Genomic DNA, 23,342 nt, shown 5'->3' on the forward strand with positions numbered 1-23,342 from the left:
CAACAACCACCAAACGCACATAGCACACACATCCACACGCACACACTCACTTTAAACAAACACACTGTAGCACCCACTCCACACACTTATAGCACACACCCACTTTAAACAAACACACTGTAGCACCCACTCCCCACACTTTATATTTATGGATGAAGGATTGCACTACAACTCGTACACCTTACTGTAAATTGTACCTAAAATTGTACCTCATCCCATTTCTGCTTTGCACTAGATAGTACTGTACATTAGTACACTGCATAGTATTGTGTATTGTATATTATATGGTAACTCAGAACATTGTACATATGTCTATACCGAACACTGACCTCATTTTCTTCTTCTAAATTCATGCTATATTATGTTATTATGTTATTTGATACTATCTTGTCTAGCACAGTCTCTGGAGCGTAACAGTAAGAAGCATTTTGTATGAAAGTATCCTGTACTTCTGTATGACAACTATTAAAGAACTTGAACTTGAACTTGATAGAAGTCAGGTAATACCTTTCTCAGATTGGCGCTATTGAAATCACCCAGCACTAAAATGGCGGCGTTAACGTTCGCCGCTTGTATTCTATTTACCTCGTCGTGGAGCCTGGAGAGCGCGACGTTGTTACTGGCTTGCGGTGGAATATACACTCCTACAAGGATGATTGCCGTTAACTTCCTCGGGAGGAAGAAAGGACGACACTTGATGGTTATATATTCCAGGTCTGGGCAGCAGTGGTTGGATAATTCCTTCACGTTAGTTGGATCGCTCCAATTGTTGTTAAACATGAAGGCAATACCTCCTCCACGTTGTTTACCGGACTCTGCTGTACGATCCTTGCGGTGGATAAAGAAGTGTTCGGCCGGTTGGATTGCGTGGTCTGGAACGTCCGGCGTGAGCCACGTTTCGGTGAAGCAGAGAACGTTGCAGTCTCTGACGTCTCTTTGGTATTGAATCCTTGCTCGGATATCGTCCAGTTTGTTGTCAATTGATTGTACATTGGCTAGCAATATACTGGGCAATGGCGTTCGGTGGCGTCTGGATCTCAGCCTGTTACAGATCCCAGCTCTCTTCCCACGCCGTCTGGTTCCTTTGTTCCCGGGATCAGGATCTGGTCCCATTCTCCGGAGAATCTCCTCAGGCCATTGTTGCGGTTCGGAAAGCTGGTCCAGTGAGTAATCCAATCGGTAAGTTTCCCGTAATCCGATGTCTATAAGTGACTGACGGTCATACACATTAAATGCACCTACTGTTGGTACAGACAAAACTATAAATATTAACAAAAGTAAGCACAGTCTCGACGGAGCGAACAGAAAGGCAGCCGGTCGTTGCAGCGCCATTCTTTATTTCGAGAGGCTATGGACACTAGAGACAATGCCCTTTAAGAACGAAAAGAAACACATTCGTTCCAAGGAAGACATTTATGCCATAGCCCTCCTCGAGCAGGGGACAAAGAGAGTCAAAGTCAATGGAGTGATGAGATACGCAACTCCACTCCTGAGGCGAGAGGGTATGCCTACCTTCCACGCCTCAAAAGAAGCGACGGAGCGATATCTACTGAACACCGAGCGGCGCCTAGCCAGAGACCCTGCTCAAGCCACTGTGTACCGCACTGAGATTGACAAGCTAATCACAGCGGGACACATAAAGAGAATTGACATTCAAGAGGCCGATCAGACGACCGAATCATGGTACGTGCCCCACCACAAGGTCCACCACAACGGCAAGGATCGTATTGTGTTTAACTGCAGCTACCAGATCGGATTACAAAATCTGAATAAAGAACTCTTGCCCGGCCCAACACTCGGCCCCTCTCTACTAGGCGTGTTGCTACGTTTCCGCCAGAACAAGGTGGCCATCAGCGGCGACATCAAAGGGATGTTCCTGCAGGTGCGACTAGTGGAAGAGGACAAGCCCCTGCTGCGGTTCTTATGGAGAAAGAGGATCGGGGATGAGCAACCATCCATCTATCAATGGGAAGTCCTCCCTTTCGGAACCACATGCAGCCCATGCTGTGCTACGTTCGCACTGCAAAAACATGTCGCAGAGGACCCAGCAGCTGACGAGGAGGTCCGACAAAGTGTAGAGAAGAGTTTCTACGTGGACAACTGTCTGCAAAGCGTCTCGACGCCAGAAGAGGCCGAGGCCCTCCTACTCAAGCTCCGCGCCTCCCTGATCAAAGGCGGCTTTGATCTCCGGCAGTGGGCCAGCAGCGACCCTCAAGTACTGCGCAGCCTCTCCCCAGAGGACAAGGCAGCAAGCAGCGAGACCTGGATGGCGACCATCCCAGGTGAAGCCCAAGAAATGACATTAGGACTAGTCTGGCGCTTCAAAACAGACTCGCTCCATTATAGACACACACCCCTGACCAAGGAGCAGGGAAGGTCGATTTCACTACCGACCACCAGACGGAGTGTATACAGAACACTCGCCAGACAATATGACCCGTTGGGATGTATTCTACCTTACACCACCAGGGCAAAGATGATTGTACGAGAGCTGTGGGACAAGGACCAGGGCTGGGACGACCCCATACCCGACCACCTTGCTTCCACATGGAGAGAGTGGGAAACAGAACTCAGCTCGCTCCCAGGTGTCAACATACGCCGCAGCTACTTCCCACCCACAGTGCGGCTGGAGACGTGTCAGATGGACCTGCACGTCTTCAGCGACGCCTCCGAAGTAGCCTACGGTTCGGTGGCCTACTTGCGGGCCCGAGAGGAGGGAGGAGAAATACATACCGCCTTCATCCTGGCTCGTTCAAGAATAGCCCCCCGCAAGCAACAATCGATCCCGCGTCTAGAGCTCTGCGCAGCCCTAGTAGGAGCGCAACTCGCCACGTTAATCCAACGTGAACTCACCATCCCGGTGCAAAGAACAATCCTGTGGTCAGACTCCATGACCGTACTCACATGGATCCAGTCTGATTCGTGTAGATACAAGGTCTTCGTGGGAGTCAGAATCACAGAGATCCAAGATTTAACAGAATCAGCATGCTGGAGGTACGTGGACACAAAACAGAACCCAGCAGACGTCATCACACGGGGAATGTCCCTGGATGACCTCACACGTCACAATCTCTATAGTGACGGTCCCGAGTTCCTCAAGCTCCCGGAAGAAGAGTGGCCTAACCCCACCCCACGGGAGGCTAGTCAAGAGGAGGCAGAGATGAAGAAATCTATGTTCTGTGGGTTGACGCACACACCAGTCCCCACAGATCCCAACATAGACGACTGCCCTACCCTTGAGAGTGCGCAGTTAAAGACATTCCTGTGGCACCACCCTGAGGTTCCCTCCACTACTGACATTAATGCAGCTAACTACGAAGAAGCAGAACTCCTTCTGCTACAGCGAGCCCAAAGAGACTCGTTCCCCGACGAGCTAGACTGTCTGCAGGGATCAAAGCCAGTCCCGTCAGACAGCAGACTGCTCCACTTGGCCCCCGAGCGCGACGCCCATAATCTCATCAGAGTGGGTGGTCGTCTGAGAAGGGCCCCAGACTTAACGGATGACGTTAAGTTCCTGATAGTTCTCAACAGCCGACACAAGGTCACAGAGCTCATCATAAAGAAATACGACTAGGACGTGCACCACGCCGGGGCAGAGAGAGTCTTCGCTGAGATCAGACGTCGCTATTGGATACTGCAAGGAAGAGAAGCAGTACGACGCTTCCAGCGGACCTGTCTAGACTGTCGCAAGTGGCGAGCACAGCCCAGTATACCCAGGATGGCTGACCTACCCCCCTGTCGCCTCCGACTCGGCGACAAGCCCTTTCACTCCACCGGTATGGACTGCTTCGGCCCGCTGTATGTGAAGAAAGGAAGAGGGACGGAGAAGCGGTGGGGTATTGTATTCAAATGCATGACCACCCGAGCGATACACATAGAACTCCTTCCAACCATGAGTACGGACTCATTCCTTGGCCTTCCGGAGATTCACAGCGCGGAAAGGAAAACCGTCTATATTATTGTCTGATCACGGGACAAACTTCAAAGGCGGAGAAAGAGAGCTGAGAGAGAGCTTCCAAGCTATGGGCCCAGAACTTAAGACCCACCTCGCTCCCTCTCAGATTGATTTCCAGTTTAACCCCCCAAATGCCCCTCACTTCGGGGGAACCTGGGAACGAGAAGTACGTTCAATAAAGACAGCCCTGTACGCCGTGCTTGGGGCCCAGACCGTGGCGGAAGAAGTCCTCACGACAGTCCTCACGGAGATCGAGGGAGTATTGAACTCAAAGCCCCTCGGTTACGTCTCAAGTGATGTAGCAGATGTCGACCCAGTCACCCCCAACACTCTTGATGGGGCGGCTGGACCCCGCGCTCCCACAGACAGTGTACAGACCTGAGGAAGCGAACGGCCGAAGAATGTGGAGGTACAGTCAAGTATTGGCTGACAAGTTTTGGAACAGTTTCCTCCTCCACTATCTACCGTCTCTACAGACCCGCCAGAAATGGGTAAAAGAAAGAGACAATTTGACGGAGGGCACAGTCGTCATGATTATAGACCAGTCACTACCCCGAGCTATGTGGCCGGCCGGCCGCGTAAGCAAAGTGATCACTGGTGCCGACGGAAAGGTCAGAGCGGCAGAAGTGCTCGTCCAGGGACGGACATACACCCGACCCGTGGCGAGGCTGATAGAGTTGCCAAGGCTCCCTGACTCTCTTAATGACGACCATGACCCACTGACTTTGTGAATTGCCCTACTCCTCACAACGGACATTGAGTAGTGGACAAGACGGTTAATCTGTCTCTGCTTATCTAATTAGGTGCGGACTAATTAGGAGGCGGCTGTTACAAAGGGTCAGATTAAACCGAATATATATATTTATTACTTGAGATATATTGTATAATATTTGTATATCGTCTGATATCCCTTGTATATTCTTTGTACATATACACGGAATACCCCTTTACCTAGGTACAGGCCAGACCATAATATTCGTTCTCCTATTGGACAGCGACCCCCTAGGCGCCAACGGCCATACCCCCAATGTCTAGTTCAAAGCCACCGCTAAGACATGTCTCAACATGCCCAGGTTTGCGCAGTAATACGAGACAGAACTGAGGTTGGCACTAGATTATTCACCTTACGTATAAATACGGCGCAGGTGGATACAGCAGCACTTATCCTAAAACGAGTTAACCCAACAAGTTGAAGCCTTCACCACGATACAACGTGCTGTGAAGTGGGCCTTTTTTGCCCCTAAATAGAGCCTTGAGAACCGCGTGCGAATTGATAGCTAAAGTGTCAGAGTTTAACGCTGTATCGTCGAGTTCGACTTATTCTATTATAAAGTAATAGTCTATTATGTATAGTGTATCGTGCGGCTACCGTTCTACAGTGACCAGCATTACCACCGGTTCGTCGTACCGAGCTAGTGTACTTATCCAGGCTGGGCGGCCTAACCTTGTGCCGCCATCCGAGGAGTCCTAGACGAGAACCGTGTGGATATGTACACTGGATAACCTACACCGACGAATGCAGAGCCTTTTCCGGCTGGATTATATTGCTTTGGTACTGTGGCTGCTGGAGCAGAGAACCGTCTACCCCACTGCTGTGTGGGATCTACCCTGTGAGGAGCACCGTCGAGCCCGCCTCTAGGACCCAGAGGCTGGCTAGCTTTCATCCATGCTGCAATGCATACCGGAGTATAGCTGTTGCTTTGTCTAAGGACCAAGGGATTATTGCACCGTCTCCTGTACCTGGAGTCTCTTTATTCCTCGTTGATCCAGACTTTTGCTCCCGACAATTCCTCTCCCCTGCTGGCTTACAACCGGAGGGAACCCCCCTTAGTATCTCCAGCTGACCTACGAGTGTGCCTTATATAATTCTTATGCTACAGGTGGTATTAATTATACCCATCGTAATATGCTCATGGACTTACGCTCTTGACCTATTTAAGTGTTCTTCGCCATATAAGCGCAACTCATAATTCTCAATACTGTAATCTACTATTGCTGCTCTTCTAATAAATACTTCTAAATATGACTTTCTTTGTTAAGCCGTGTTATTGTGTGGGTGTTCACCATATATACTGTGTACTGTATGGCCAGTAATTAAAGTACATAACTAAGTAGTGGTTTAATGATACCATACTCTCAATACAGTCAGGGAATTGTACCCCTCAGTTACAGGTGCTGTAAGTGGAATTTCTTTGTTAAAATAAATGTAGCTCTACATTCCGACAGCCATCACTGATAGAGTGTCTGGTCAGTAACATGGGTCTCCCAGTCCCTCCGCTCTGCAGTAAACACAATCTATTTTCTTGTATCCCTTCCCACTTTATCCAATCAGGAGAGAGAACCCTAGATAATTTTACATATTTTTTTTAAATCCTACCTAGCCAAATTTGCTGCTTACTGCACTGGCAGATAATTTTACTTGTTTCAAGGACATAATTTGCTTAAAACTCTGAAAGGATGAATAAAGATGTTTTGGCTTTTGTTACTTTGTTAGCGAGATGGTTAATTTTACTTTGTTGGAAATCCTCTTTACCCCCTTCTCATGCCCTTTGGACTAAATCTATTCTTAATTGTATAAATCTGGAAAACATTAGACACACACTCAGAGGGTCTACAGACAAGTTGTACTCGATGTGGGCTCCCTTCTTTTCTTATGTTGAGAGGCTTCATCTCCCCGTAGTCCCAGAATGATATTTATCTATATATCTGTTGTACTTTTTTCACTTCTTCCTCCCCTTTAAATTGTTTCCTCGATGCACCCTGTCAATGTAAGAGGCCTGGTAAGAGTACGACATCTAAATCAAACTTTTTTTCTTTTCTTTTGTTATATTTGGTATTCTATTCTGTGTTGGATCATTTTCAAGTGCATCTCATTCGTAAATGTTAGTTATGCTGAAAATCCTATATTAAAATATATATATATATTTGCTTAAAACTAGGTTTCTTATTTTTGTCAGACAGTTCTTTCTCTTGATTGGATAAAGGGGGATTGGGATACCAGAAAATGTATATTGTGTTTACTGACCAGACACTATATATCAGTGATGGCTGTTGGAATGTAGAGCTACTTAACCTCTTAACACATTGGTCGCCAACAACGTCATAATTCGTTATTGCCCGCCATGCGGTGAACGCCAACAACGTGATAATTCGTTGTTGGGATCAATATTTCATTTTTTCGCCATGGCATTCATAATTCATCCAGCCTCCCTGCGGGACTGCAGCTGCACCCTATCTGATATTGCAACGCCTCAATACCGCCGCCTGGTGGATGATCGGGCGAGTTACACTCTACGCCAAACCGGAAGTGGCGCTGGTGCATCGAGGAAATCCCTCCGGCAGTACTATCTTCTTACGTGGGTCCAGACAAACACTTGAGTGCATTGGGATCGCTTTCGAAATGCAATAATCTATATGATTTCGGTGTTTATTGCATCATACAAACGGGAAATGGATCGGCGAACGGTAAGAGGAATCTAACGTTATTTTCAGCTTGATTGTCCATTTCTTTGTTTGCAATCCATCTGATCAATGTATCAACCCATACTGACGATCAAGGAATTATAAACGACCCCCCCCCCTTTCCTTCACGCATGATGAAGCATAATGTATACCGATCATATACATTTGAATTTTTTAATATAGCGTGTATAGGAAAGAAACGCCAATCGATAATCTATCATATGCTTCAGGGCCTATAACTCGTGTCTTTGGAATTACAGCAGAAAAGCTTAAAAACATACTTATATTCTGGACGGTATTAACACAACAATGTATGAATGAACAAATATAACGTTCCCACATCCGGAACGATAGATACCCGATGTTGAATGGGCCATAGTAATGTCAATATAGCTATAATATTTAAAAAGTTATAGCCCTGCAAAGAAGGTAAACATCTCCATAGGCTCACAGCGGTGGCAGACTGGACCCAATGATGGGTACAATGCACAGCGCCCAATGTGTTAAGCCCGATTGGCCCGGTACCGGTACAAGATTTATTTCACGTCATAAATAGATCAATACAGTCCGTATTAAGTAATGTTGCGTTTCTTTTTCAAATGTAGCCAAGAGTAAAGCCATAACCCTGAGGTCCATAGATGTCCCTAGATACAAAGAACATGCAAATGGACCTTGTAGAAGTGGAGCAATCTTCCATTTACATGTACTTTTAGGCGAATTTTCTGAAAATATGGCTAGGGCTTAAGAGGTTAACATTTATTTTAACATGTAGAACAGAAATATCACTTACAGCACCTTAACTTAAGGATAACTTTGCTATTTTGGACTTTAGGGTTAATCTCATTATCAATTATTAGTATTTGTATTCTTATGTATTGCAATCCAAATGTTGAAAAAACTGTTCCATTTGAAACGGAACTATGTACTCAGATTGCAATACATTTCACTATACATTTCACTATACATTTCAGTATACTGAGACCGGTAAGAATACATCTTAAGCTTCCCATCTCGGAAAAGCACATTTATCATTGTTTTTGCAAAGTGTTTATGATTGCCCATTGTCTGCTATTGTACCCCAGTGAGAGCCTGCATGGAATTTGTAGCTAGCTCAATACTGGACCGATCAGTGAAATTATGGTCTAAGGTCCAAAATAGCGAAGTTATCCTTTAATCATTATTATTGTTCCCGCTTAAGGTAAAGTGTCACCAACGCAATGTATGATTCATCTGCCCTTTAAAAGTGTCCCTGACCCTTTAATTCCTCACCTGTCAATCACTCACCAGGTTAGCCGGCCCCCTCCATCTGGAGTGACATCATAACGGATGCAGGCATGTCATGGGTGCAGTTTTATATCTCCTGTCAGAAACCATCTTCAGGATGATGTAGGGAAACTCAAGATCTCTCTCTCTCTCTTTCTCTCTCTTCTTCTGTGATATAAGATGATTGGAAACATATCGGAGAAAAATATCATATGGAAACAATATCCTGTCCAGGCAGATACAATGTAATATACTGTCCTGGAAACACACACACACACACACACACACACACACACACACACACACACACAGACACACACACACACACACACACACACACACACACACACACACACACACACACACACACACACACACACACATACACACACACACACACATACACACACACACACACACACACACACACACACACACACACACACACACACACACACACACACACACACACACGGAAATGATCATGTGTTGGCAACACAGTCTATTGATAAATGTTTACAAGCTCATTCCTCTTTCACCAACAATACAGCGCTCTTTAGTGCAAAGAGGAGGAATGTACACCTTCCAAACAGCCATTCTCCACTTGCACAACGTGAAGTAGGCATTTCCGGTAGGTCTTCCGTGGTGAGTAGGCTTCTTCCGGTCCCATCAAAATAAATCGTTTTCAGCCACTTTTCTCCCGTTATTTAAACAACTTTTTCGTCACAGAGAGGTAATGAAACGTTTGTATTATTATATTATAGAATCTATTTAATAAGCAAATGTTTGTCAGCAGGGTTTTTGGGCTGTATTTCATGGAAAAAACGTTTACTGTTAGTTAGCCAAATTAGCATTTTAGCTAATATTATGAGACATGATCAATGAATTGCTGTTGTCACCATCGCGTTTGTTAGACCCCCATATGGACTTGTTTGATAATCAGAAGACATTTTATCATGTTATGCCGATCTGGGAAGCGTTATTATGCTGCATGCATGTCTTTTCTCCTGTTGTTTACCTGCATGTAATGCTATCTGTAATGCTATCTGCAGGCTGTATTATACATCACCAACCTCACCAAGTCAAATGTACTTCTATGTGCAAGACATTGTACTTAAAATAATGCAGCATTCTTTATGTGTGATTCTCAAAATAGACTGATTCTTTATGAAAATCTAATTCAACCACTAAATGTGGTTGCAAAGTGCTGTGCCAGCGACACATGAACAACGATGCACAGTCATTATGACTGGCTTTGAATGTTTCAGGACAACCTAAAAAGGTAAAATGAAAATGACCATAAATTGAATTACCGTTAAATTTAACACTTATTGTTTTACTTTAAACAATGTGAAAATAGCTCATTATAGGTCAACAGTGCTCTTATTTTACATTCCACAGACCAGAAGACCTGACCTGACCACGTTCAGGTGTTTAGACAGATATCTCGTGTTGTGTTTATAGACGGTTGTGTTCCCTCTCAAACAAGCACTTGCCCGGTCGGGCAACCGGAAAGCAAACTCTACCTGCCCGAAAGTTTTATTTACCTGCAAGGGCAGGTGGGCAACCCTTAGTGTCAACGCCTGCCATATGCTAATGATAACACTGCTTTGGTACTTACCAGCAGTAATGATTAAGCAGGTAGACCATGACCAGAGAACACAGCCATGAACAGGCTTTGAACAGAGAACAAAATCAACAGAACTCCATATGCTAATGTAAACACTGCTGTGATACTTACCAGCAAGCAGGTAGACCATGAACAGGGAACACAGCCATGAACAGGCTTTGAACAGAGAACAACATGAACATGCAATCAACAGAACTGGAACGGGCCATAGAAAACTAGGCCATGAACAGCCCATACGAGTCAAGTCAATAACGTGACTGACGAGAGCACCCACAGGGCTCCAGAGGGCACTCATTTGGGAATCAGATGCACCCCAAAAAATATATGTTAATGCATCTAAAAATGACAATTGGTTACACCAGTGCACCTTACATTTAGCAGGTCTGTATGTGTGTTTATGTATAGGTGCACCTGAATTATGCATTACATGAAAAAAGTTAGGCGCACCGTGCAACCAACTAAAACGTACTCTGGAGCCCTGAACAAACACCGCCCTTCCACCATTTCACCCTACTCTTAAACTGTGGGGCTTTTCATTCTTCTTCAGTGACCTGTAGCAACAGGCTCTGATGCTGACTTCACCCGTCAGCTTGTCTTTATTTGAAACTGTCAGGCATAAAACATGACATGATGAATAACAAGATAGTTTTACTTTTGATTGATTTAATACTTTATTAGCAGTTTGTATACAAAAAGCACATGCCAGTACAGTTCAATACAGGGTCTGCTAAGAGGATTTAAACCCAAGAAAGCAATATGGCTTGTTTACATTGGGGTCCTTTGTCAACACAAATTGTAAAGGAAAAATGTACAACACCTTCATAATCAAAGATATAGCTGGACACATACAGTATAGTTTAAAATTAAAACCCTTGTCCAGCAAAGAGTTAGATGCTTTACTGCTCGCTTTTGCAATCCTGTGGACATCCGTCACTTTCATCCTTGGTAGCTCTTCTAAGCATCTGGTGTAAAAAAGAGCCATGCTGCATTGCTGCTCAGGGATGTTGAATGAATGCTACTCACAGCAGGTCCCTGTATGCAAAAACGAGATGTGAAAGGATTAGATTTTCATAAAGAATCAGTCTATTTCGAGAATCACACATAAAGAATGCTGCATTCTTTTAGGTACAATGTCTTGCACATAGAAGTACATTTGACTTGGTGAGGTTGGTGATGTATAATACAGCCTGCAGATAGCATTACAGATAGCATTACATGCAGGTAAACAACAGGAGAAAAGACATGCATGCAGCATAATAACGCTTCCCAGATCGGCATAACATGATAAAATGTCTTCTGATTATCAAACAAGTCCATATGGGGGTCTAACAAACGCGATGGTGACAACAGCAATTCATTGATCATGTCTCATAATATTAGCTAAAATGCTAATTTGGCTAACTAACAGTAAACGTTTTTACATGAAATACAGCCCAAAAACCCTGCTGACAAACGTTTGCTTATTAAATAGATTCTATAATATAATAATACAAACGTTTCATTACCTCTCTGTGACGACAAAGTTGTTTAAATAACGGGAGAAAAGTGGCTGAAAACGATGTATTTTGATGGGACCGGAAGAAGCCTACTCACCACGGAAGACCTACCGGAAATGCCTACTTCACGTTGTGCAAGTGGAGAATAGATCATCAAACCCCAGGAAGTGTGTTTATCATTTTCACTTCCTCTTCGTCCATCACCTGTGTGTGTGTGTGTGTGTGTGTGTGTGTGTGTGTGTGTGTGCGTGTGCGTGTGCGTGTGTGTGTGTGTGTGTTCCTGAGAAACCTGTCGGTGTGTTTTCTCCCACTGTCCCTCTTCCTGTGTGCGTGTGTGGCTGAAACTTGGCCTGGTTCCAGGTGCAGATTGCTAATTAAGTTCTGGTAATGTTCTCCCCTTCCACTTCTACTGTCTCTCACATACACACAGACGCACGCGCGCAAACACACACACACACACACAAACACACACACACACACACACACACACACACACACACACACACACACACACACACACACACACACACACACACACACACACACACACACACACAACACACACACACACACACACTTCAAAGCAGCCGCGCTCCATACCGCTAGGATTAAGCAGTGATTGAAGAGCCTGATACAGCCTGAAGAGTGCCTTCAGCACCAAGACGCCTTCAGCAGGGCACAGGTAGTCTACTTGGAAGTGCTTACACACACACACACACACACACACACACACACACACACACACACACACACACACACACACACACACACACACACACACACACACACACACACACACACACACACACACACACACACACACACACACACACACACACACACACGTACACATCCACACACACACACCTGCATTTTCATTTTAGCTCAGATGGTCCTTTAAGTATTTGTCTCTCAGCTAGTTTTGCCTCACATGTTCCGTACCGTCCGTACACCTTTATCTATTCTCAGCCTTCAAGTGTGTTTTAGAATCGATGACTGTATAGAATGGATGCTTGTTGTGTAATGCTCCCTGGCTATAGGCTCCCCAGGCCTGTGGAGGCTAAAGGAATGGGCTAGTAGCAAAAGAAAGCTCTTCACGCTTTCATGAAACATCCGAGTCTGTTGGGGTGTCAATGTTCGCACAGATAAACACACCCGCACGCACGGTCATACACACACTCGTTCACATACATACACACACACACATACTCATACTCACACACACTCCCTCACTCTCTCACTCACATGCATACGTGAACCAATGCACACGCGTATTTCTGCTTTCACACAGCTCATCAGTTCCATTGACCTGTCTCAAGCTCCGCCCCCCTTCTCTCGATCCTGCGATCACGACTGTCGCTTCCCTCGGACAGACGAGGCACAAACAGCTATGATTTGGAGGATCAAGAAAAGAGGGCGGGGCTTGAGAGAAGTTATTGATTTATTTTCCCGTATCCATGGTAGCGTTTTAGTTTGTTGACTAGTAATAATCAATAATTGGACCGATAACTAATGTTGGAGACATTGACTCCTGAGATTACATACTGTAGAGGCATACAAGGTTATTTTAAAAGTAAATAAATGAAACTGGAGTCAAGTCAGAGCAGTCTCTATAACTATAAATATAACTATGGTAAGGAACAAATTTATGTTTAAAAAAAAGTTTAAAATTGCCCTCATAAATAATTAGTTACATTTTGGTCATTGACTTATTATGGAAATTAGTATGTAAATATAAAGGTGATCGTGACTTGAGAAAAGTTTGTATTTTTAATGTTTGGACCCCAGGAAGAGTAGTCTCACTTTGGTGTGTAGACTAATGGGGATCCACAATAAAACAACTAAAACTAAAACAACTATAGCCTTTGGTTTGTCCCTTCCTCCTCCTCCATTTCTCTCTCTTACCAGTGTTTGTCTGTCCCTCTCTCATCAGCCGCTACGGCCCCTAGAGACAGACGAGCCGCCACTCACAGGGCCCTGGTTCAAGACCACAGGCCCGTATCCGTGGCGATGGCTCGCTGTTTCTGTGGTGACAGGTGTTGTCCGTTCGGAGCGGGAAGGACGGCGGTGTTTGTCAGGAAGTGTTGGGTGTGGGGGTGGGGGGTGTGTGTGTGTAGTGGGGCGGGGCAGGGGTGAGGAGTGGAACCGCAGATCTCAGGTGTTGATGGCTTTGAGGGGTGCATTCGCTAAAACTGTGTTGTTAGTGACTCGTTGTCTGCCTGTCTGTCAGCGGCCATCGGGATTTGGGACGGAAGAGAGCTTCACTGTGTGTCTGTCTGTCTGTCTGTCTGTCTGTCTGTCTGTCTGTCTGTCTGTCTGTCTGTCTGTCTGTCTGTCTGTCTGTCTGTCTGTCTGTCTGTCTGTCTGTCTGTCTGTCTGTCTGTCTGTCTGTGTCTGTTTTTTGTGTGTGTATGTATGTGTGTGTGCGCACATGTGAATATATGTGTGTGTGGGTGATTGTGTGTGTCTCTGTTTTTTGTTTGTTTGTTTGTTTGTGTGTGTGTGTGTGTGTGTGTGTGTGTGTGTGTGTACATTTATGTGAATCCGAGAGCATTTGAGTGTTTAAGTCAGACTTTAAATGTCATTTTAATTACCATTATCCTTGTCTAAAACATGGACTTACAACATACACATTTTAAAGAATACCTATACAAAGTGTGTATTGTTATGATCCCCCATAGTCAGAGTTGTTCATTTTAGTCATTAGTTAGGAACAGTTTGGTTTATTATGGTCTTAGTCAACAGTTAATGCCTGCATTCAAATAATGATGTCACGTCGATGCCATAGCATGACAAGACATTCTACACCTGCAGTACCATCTTCCGGTACAGAGGGCGCACTTTCTTTTCCCCACAGTTTCTCAGTGGCATCATCTCAAACGACCTCAAAGACAACTAGAGTGTAAAGCTCGGAATTTGCCTAAACTAAGTATAAACAAAACCGTTTGAACACAATCACATTTTACCCTCCGCCAGATTTCCAGTCGGTACTTTAAAACCTTGCGCTTTCAAAACGTAAGAGCGCTACAGTATCACGCCGTCACGCCTATATGCGGCGCATTGGCATCACGCACACGAGATCCGGGGCTGAATTCACACCTCATTATCCCTCTCTTTTCTACACCCTCTCGTTGAAACCCTGGCACCAGAACACGGGCGTCCTGAAAGGGGACACGTCTCCGCATTAGAGACGCTCACAGTCTCCCTGGCGTCCAGCTGGACGGCTTCCCAGCGGGGGGAAACAACGGAGGACAAAAGCGGGAGACGACGGACACTGTTCAATAACTAACTAACTAACTAACCCACAACAATCCCCATTCACAGCGCTGTCCATTGGCTCTCCTAGATTCCCCCATTTCTCCTATTCTTTTCTTGTTTTAGTCCCCCCCCCCCCCCCCTAGCTAATTGGCAGCAGTGGTTTAATCCCCCCACCCCCACCCTTCTTTCTTTCGCTCTCTCTTCCTGTTAAGTGATGAATAGTTGGCACGGGATCAGAGAGGGAGCGCTGCCCGCTGTACCCTATGCCTGTCGCTGCCTGCTGGCACAGAGGGGCGTTGGGCCTGGTGCCGTGCCAGGGGGGGGGCCACAGGGCCGGGAGGCAGGGGTCAAAGCCTGTGTGCATGTGTGTGTGTGTGTGTGTGTGTGTGTGTGTGTGTGTGTGTGTGTGTGTGTATGAATGAGCGGAGGGTGGTCTTTGTGTGCTTCCTAACAGCAGACTCAATTTCACAACTCTCTCTCTCTCTCTCTCTCTCTCTCTCTCTCTCTATATATATATATATAGCTTTCTCACCCCCCCCCCCCCCCCCCCATCTCTGCTTTCTTGTTGCAGGCCAGCGGCAGGTTGAAGCAGATTGAGAAGGAGTATGGTCACAAGCTTGCCAAGAATGCCCAGGTAATCATTCCCTCTTTCCTCTCCTCTATGCTCCTCTTTTTGCACTAGAACGTTTGAAAGAACACACGACCGTACAGATGGGAGCGGGGAGGAGGAGGAGAGGAAAAAAGCAGTCCAACATGTGCACGCACGCCACGCACACACACACACACACACACACACACACACACACACACACACACACACACACACACACACACACACACACACACACACACACACACACACACACATTTATAGACACACCATTCCTCCCTCTGCTATTCTTCCCCGAGCCCCCACCCCCTCGGAAAAAGATGCACACCCAAATTGAAACACATACACACATACAATGACATTAGGTGTGTATACACACGTCCCGTTTCTGGCACACGCTTTGTATAAAGCTCAGACAAATAAATCTACATCTAAAACGTGCAGGCCTGCATTAAATAAATAAAGTCTAAAAAGCCTCTCTTCCTCTTGCTCCTCTGTCTCTCTCTCTCCTTATCTCTCTCTCCTTATCTCTCTCTCATTTGCTCCCTCTTTCTCCCTTCCTCTCTCTCTCCCTCCCTCTCTCTATCTCTCTCTCCCTCGCTCCCTTTCTCTCCTTCCCTCTCTCTCCCTCCCTCTCTCCCTCTCTCTCCCTTTATCCCTCCTTCTCTCTACCTCCCTCTCTCTCCCTTTCTCCCTCCCTCTCTCTCTCTCTCTCTCTGGTTCTTTCATGGCCAAGTCCAGAGGCTTTGGTCTGTCTGTGTGAAACACACACACACACACACACACACACACACACACACACACACACACACACACACACACACACACACACACACACACACACACACACACACACACACACACACACATATACGACTCAAGGCGGCCTCTGTTTGATTCTAGTTTTAGATAATGTAGTTAATGCTAATGTTTGATTCTAACTTTAGATAATGTAGTTAATGGTAATGTTTGATTCCAGCTTTAGATAATGCTAATGTTTGATTCTAACTTTAGATAATGTAGTTAATGGTAATGTTTGATTCCAGCTTTAGATAATGCTAATGTTTGATTCTAACTTTAGATAATGTGCACTATACCACGCAAAAAAATTGCCCCGTTTCACAATAATTCAGGCTGGTTTTCTAGATTGTGAGATATAGAGTGTTTTGTGCGCATATGCGCAAATCTCACGGCTGCTCGCCTGAAACCTATATTATTGCCAGGTCAAAGGTAAACACAACCATGTTTCTTCACAAAGCCATCAGGGGGGAGGTCGTTTTCTGACGCTGCGATCATTACAAAAGCATGCTTTATGATGGGGTTCGGTAAAATAGTCAAGTCACTCCACCCTCGCTCGAAGTGTCTTGGATCAGAACAGGATCAATACATATAACGTTAGGGTGGCGTTTAGTTTTGAACCCAAGAGCAGAACACAAGGCAGAGGAGAATGAGGCGGTTTAGGATGTTTAATTGGGTACCATGCTTGACAGAGTTAGAATTTACTGAAATGTACAACAGGGGGAGAGGAAGGTCACTCCATGTGATTCCCAGGGCGTGTCCAGGCTGGTGATGTCTCGGGTGAGGCGTAGACCGGGGGTGTGCAATCCTACACACAGAAACACAAGGTTAGAGCAAGGCAGATAAGCACAGAATTTAGAATGTCTCTACGCACAGAAAAATCCGGATTTATCACACGTGCGTACATGGGTCCTACGCACACTCCATGTTGATAAATACCATTGTTCTTACCGCCTATGCTCGTGCATGATTATCCATATATGGTAATGAAACACCCCCATGGGATGTGAAATAATGGACTAAGCCGAGCGAACTATGAGAAACTTCACTGAGAGCGAGATTGATCACGGAGGTCTAACCAACTAATTTAACGCACTGTCTAACCAAGAAGACAACGCGTGTTATGGGAGAAATACCCGACAGGCTGACGGCCTTGTACACGGTGGTCGGATATCAACGACTCCCTAAAGACCATTGCTGCCGGGGCAGCGCAAAATACTAATAAAGACTGTTAACCACTGTTTGGCGTTGGTGTCTGTCATTACCATGCTGGAATATGAATGCCTTTTTTCGTTTTGTTCTTTTAAAGTTCGATTGGTTACCTGGTATACTATGATTTGTAGAGGCATACAATCTATTTTGATGTCGGTATTAGGTAGCCTATAATAGCATAGCCTATATATGCAACAGTAACTTGCGCATAACGCATGGCACAGACACGGAGCCCTGCGAAGCCTGCATACAGTAAACTAACTTGATTGTTAATCTAACTGTTGTCCTTGTATCTTTACGCTTATGAAAACATTAAATAATATTTATAGGCTATAGGCCCTCGTTTGGCCATAATAGCTTATTCTCAAATGGCTATCCGCTGTGGGCCGCTGACGGACCAGTAGGTAGCCTATATCATATCATATTATGTCTCCAAGGAATCGTGGGGCTCTGGGGAAAAAAGGTTGGGAACCCCTGCTATAGTCTATCCTTTATAATGTTATAGGCTATTTTATTTACAGTAGTAAATAGCCGGTCTCAGTTATGCTGTGGCTGAAACGGATCAGGATTAATGAAGCTGCTATAGGAGACTGCTTCTCGGCTATGAATTAAAGCCACGATTGAAAATAATTTATTTAATGAATTGAAAACAGCATTGCTATTACGTAAAAGCAAACTGGCAATAGAAAAGATGTTAAAAATAATCTAGTTCCCTTAAAACGCTAATGCTATTAAATAAAAATATACAGTGGAGGTTTTTTCCTTTAATCCCTGAATATCTTGCATGGGTAGATTTACATAAAACAGCTCTATGATCCTAGCTCTTGTCTGTATTGCTGCGGCGTTTTGGAGGTGGCTGTTCCACGTCTGACATGCGTCAGGTCTTGGGGGTTCCAGCAGCGGGATGCCATTTCTGATGGCCAGATTATGGAGCACACTGCAAGCCAGACGATGTGGCAAACATTTTCAGGCTGGTACACTGCAGCGTGCCCCCTGTGCCAGACAGAGCCATCGACCCGTCAGCAGGCAAATTGCACGCTCCATGTTGACTCTTGTGCGTGAGTGTGCCCGGTTGTAGATGCGCTCCTGTTGGGGTTGATCAGAGGAGTCATCAGCCACAACGATAAATAACATGCATTCATTCGGAAATACCTATATTCCAAATGCTATTTATTAGGGGTGTAACGGTACACAGAAGCCACGGTTATTAATATAACTTTTTTTCTCTTTTTTTCTTTTTTATATATTATATTTATGATAATTATTATAATTATTATTATTAAATAGAATAATTTTCTATAGGAAAAGTATGTTTCTTTTTTTTATTTGATCAGCTGTGCCTGTGAGTCCGGCAATGTATGGGGCTGCGGCACTGCAGATTTACCCTACTCGAGTCCGGCGGGGGAGAATGTTGGTGTGTTTGTTGGTGTGTTTCTTTCCATTGGTTTCATTTGGTTAACATTATTGGGCGAACAAGAAAACGAAAGAAAACTGTAAAATTGTAATGACCCTGCAGCTGTTCCAATGTAAATGTGCCTTTCTCCGTGCACTTTCGCCCTCTCTGAAATCGGACTTGGTGTGCCCGGCCATGCGCTCTGTTCTCGCACGGACCTCGCGAGTGCCTGCATGTGCGACTGGTGTGTTTGCGCTGTGAGGCGTATTCTTCGTATGGCTGCACGTACCGCACCGTGACGGCCGTACCGTAAATTCGCGGGACGAATACACGTACCGTTACACCCCTACTATTTATAGGGTTTGACAATAATTACACTAATGTCGCTATTTTACAATTAACTATAATGAATTACGGGTCATATCTGAACACGTCAGTGTTGAAACTAATGCACGAAAGCTTATTTCCTTGTTGCAGTTTTCGTATTCTACCGCTGGGCGCCATATACGCACGGTCTGAGCTGTGCGTAGATATACACACAATCTAGGCGGCTGGGTGGCGCAGCGAACAAGGCGCTCGTCACCAACGCAAGAGACACTGGTATCGAATCCAGCTGTCAGCGTTGCTTCCGGCTTGGCCGGCCGTCATACTGGCTCGATTGGCAGAGTCAGCGGGAGGGAAGCCGGTGGGTGGGTCTGGGTCGTTGTGGACAGCGACTCCTAAGTGGTCCGCACACGGCGACCGATTTTTGTCAGGCGACCGATTTTTTAAGCGAGGCGACCGACAGAATTCTATCGCGACGCCTCCATTGTTATGAATGAGACAGCCCACACGGCAGGAGATTTTGAAGCGACGGTCGCGCAGCTATTTCTGTCGCCTGGCAAAAAATCGCCTCGATCCTATTTTTTGAGGCGACGGCAGGCGACACAGCAAGGACAATGAGGAAATAACATGACTTCTACAGTAGAAGTAGTACAGAAGTTCTACTGGTGTATCATTTGTACACCATTAATTTATCAATACATTCATTGATCAATAACCTATGTATTATTACCATGCTACTTATGTTCATTATTATTAACAGGAACAATTTAAATAAATAACGTTAGTTGGAGAAGCTATAGTGGCCGCTTGTCATTAACTAATAAATGAACAATGCGCCACGATGCACCTACTAGATGTTTTTATACTCGGGTAACAAGATAAGTTGTGGACGTTGACAGAGTTTAATGTCCAGGCTGCAGCTGATGTAGTTTATAAGGTTTATTGTCCAAAGAAAATGATGGCTGAGAACAGAACAGCATCTTCAGTGAAAAAACATTCTCTCTCAGCTGCATAACAATACTTGTCCAATAGGTGGTAGCAGGGAACAAAATAAGCACCAGCCAAACGCCAATGGTGTGTAGATTTCCTCTTTGGCTGGTAAATTACAGAAGCTACTCAGCCACTCTGGCGTGTACAGTGCGAGCATTTCACTTGCATTTACCCCTAAAAATAGATTTGTGCGAACCGGAAAAATCATTTAGGAGCACAGTGTGCAAGTAATCGTCTTGCGTAATGGGCGTGTCAACTGCGCAATTGTCATTTCATAATAGACACGGAGCAGCGTGGATCAGCTCTGTAACAACGCATCTCGAGTCTGCTTCTATGTGCAACGAAAACTCCACGAGCAGCGGTTCCAATTGTCTAACATGCTTTGCATCCTCGCCAGTCCTGTATACCCACGTTGCGCTAAAAACATTAACTACTATAATGTTATCTGCTAATTGAGTACTCCAACTAAGCTAACCTGCTAACGCTAACTACTGCTAACACTAATCACTGGGAACACTCAAAGGCATAGTGAGGGAAGGGGGGGCTGAGAATCTCTGTCTCTCTCTGTGTATCTGTGTGTGTGTGTGTGTCTCGCTCTCTCCCTCTACCTCTCTCTACATCTCTCCTATTTCATTCAAAAGGAAGATATTGATGGACAGTAGCTATAGTATATAGCTCAGTAGCTGTAACAGAATAATTGTATTAATGACTATTAATTAACTATTATTCAATAGCGTTTAAATTATAATGAATTAAATAATTGTATAAAGAATTTTCCATGTTCTGTCATCTAATAATATATTCCATTACCTTTCCTATCTGTATCAAAGTCTAAATGTTGGTATCGTGACAACACTGTCTACAGCATACAAAAGTAGCTTGACAACCGATATCCTTTGCGGCTAGTAGGCATGGGCCAATTTGTGATTTTGGTGGTATGTGCTATTTGCACAGATGTTTGTCCCTTTAACACTTTGATTGCCAGCGTGGCGTGCACTATTTATCGTTGAATGCCACCACCCACTTCAATGATAGCGCTCTAAACGCATAATCTCTGTCTTAAATTATGGCTATGTGTCTAATCTGCCCGTCGTTTATCAATGACTTGTTTGCAGTCAACATTGTCGAGACGGATTGTTTTTTAATCGGTTCATTTCCGTTTTATAGCATTTTGAAAAGCCCTCGTTTTTCAGGAAAATATATAGATTCCGTGATAAACGCCCTTTACTGGAATATTCTGGCATACACAAAAAACGTTGTCATTTTTCGGCCTATTTATGAATAGTTTTCAAATAAACGCTAGATTATCGATAGTATATGTGTACTTATGCACGCTAGAGAAGCGATCTGAAAAATATATTCTCTCATTTTCTGATCAGCGCGCACGCACACACACACATATGGCACACGCTGATATATAGGTCAAAACAGATCCGATTACCCCAAGACTGGTAAAATAAATTGCTTACCTCAGATCAGATGTTATCCATAAAGATTATTCCAATTCCTGATTGCCATTCCAAATATCGATCGCGTTTATTGATTCAGCGTTGGGTACTGTAAATATGTATTCCACGCGTTTTCCGTCTCTGCGATCAACTTGGGTCTCTTCAGATGCCTCGCCGGACAAGTAACATGAGGAGGCTGGACCCCCCCCCCCCCCCCCCCCCCCCATCAGTCTAAACCAATGGGGTGCAGTTACACAGGGAGAGACGATAGGGGGCGGTATTTTCCCAATTGAGCTCAGAGAGAGCCTGCAACACTAGCGTGAGGCTCGATTGATGAAATATGCATTCAAATCGCTAATTAAAAAAAATACGACAAACAAGCGCTATATGTCGTTGGTGGCACTCAACTGGCGGCATGAACTAACGACAAAACACGTCCGTGGCACTCAAAGTGTTAATGCACACGCACAGTATAATATGCATGTAATAAATAGTTTGTTAATAAACTCTGTTACTTGAAAGATGTTCACTGTGCTTTCTAAATTTCTTTGTGTGCTCCTAATTTCTTTTATATTTAGGAGCACATGTGCTCCCTGGGAAAAAGGTTAGCGTAGAGCCCTGTATATAGTAATAATAATTACACATGGCGATATACTAAAAAGCAATTTCAAATTTTTGGCTGGTAAAAAATCTGCCTGGCTGGTAAGCCAAAAAGTAAATTTTGTTCCCTGGGTGGTAGTGAACGTATTGTAGCGATCAGTCATGCAGTAATGTCAGGAAGAATGAGGAGAGGTTGTATTCGTATATGGTGGTTTAATTCCAGCTCAATATGGGTTTTTTACAGGTTAATACTTCCATCGCAATGTACAACACAGCTACCTGCTAATTCATCTCGCTTCACGACAACCTAACGTCCGGTCCTGGCGGTCCGTCCTCCTATATCTCCCGGGGGGAAACACCCCCAGCTAACTTAGACAGAGCGACACATATAGCTTATTATACCTGTGAACGGTCACCTCTGGTGTGGGGGGTCAAGCGATTGTCGTTGAGCGACAGACGATCGCATCGCCAGGCGACGTCGCTCGCTCGCCGTGTGCGGACCACTCTACAGTTCGGTTTGGACGCCTGCATAGCGAGGGAAGGATCTGAGAGAGGTAGTGTGACCTTCCACACGTTACACGCTCTCAGTGAGAGTCCACGCTGCCAGGAGAAAAGAAGTGGTGGGCTGGGTACACATGTGTCGGAGGAAGCATGTGATAGTCTCCGCCCTCCCAGACCGACGGTAGGGGGTAGAGTGCGCAACGACCAGGAACGGGATTGGGAATTGGCATAACGACTAACATTGGGAGGGGAGAAAAACGGAAAAATAAATAAAAAATAAATAAGATATACGCACAATCTCAAGCACACGTTCAAATTGATAAGTCCCACACTTTGCTTAGAAATTATCGTACGCACGGTTTACGCACATATCTGTGCGTACCCACCATTGATAAATGAGGG

At 44.9% G+C, this 23,342-nt stretch overlaps 1 protein-coding gene across 1 annotated transcript in view; it reads left to right on the plus strand.

The window, feature by feature from the left end:
• cep112 (centrosomal protein 112) overlaps nt 1–23,342 on the plus strand; it is a 395,959-nt gene that overhangs the window by 271,772 nt on the left and 100,845 nt on the right. Inside the window, exon 22 of the mRNA XM_084329136.1 lies at nt 15,636–15,698. Coding sequence (XP_084185262.1) covers nt 15,636–15,698 — 63 coding nt within the window. The remainder of the gene's footprint in view (nt 1–15,635; nt 15,699–23,342) is intronic.

The sequence above is a fragment of the Notolepis coatsorum genome (assembly GCF_963971535.1).
Source record: "Notolepis coatsorum genome assembly, chromosome: 14".
Taxonomy (NCBI): domain Eukaryota; kingdom Metazoa; phylum Chordata; class Actinopteri; order Aulopiformes; family Paralepididae; genus Notolepis; species Notolepis coatsorum.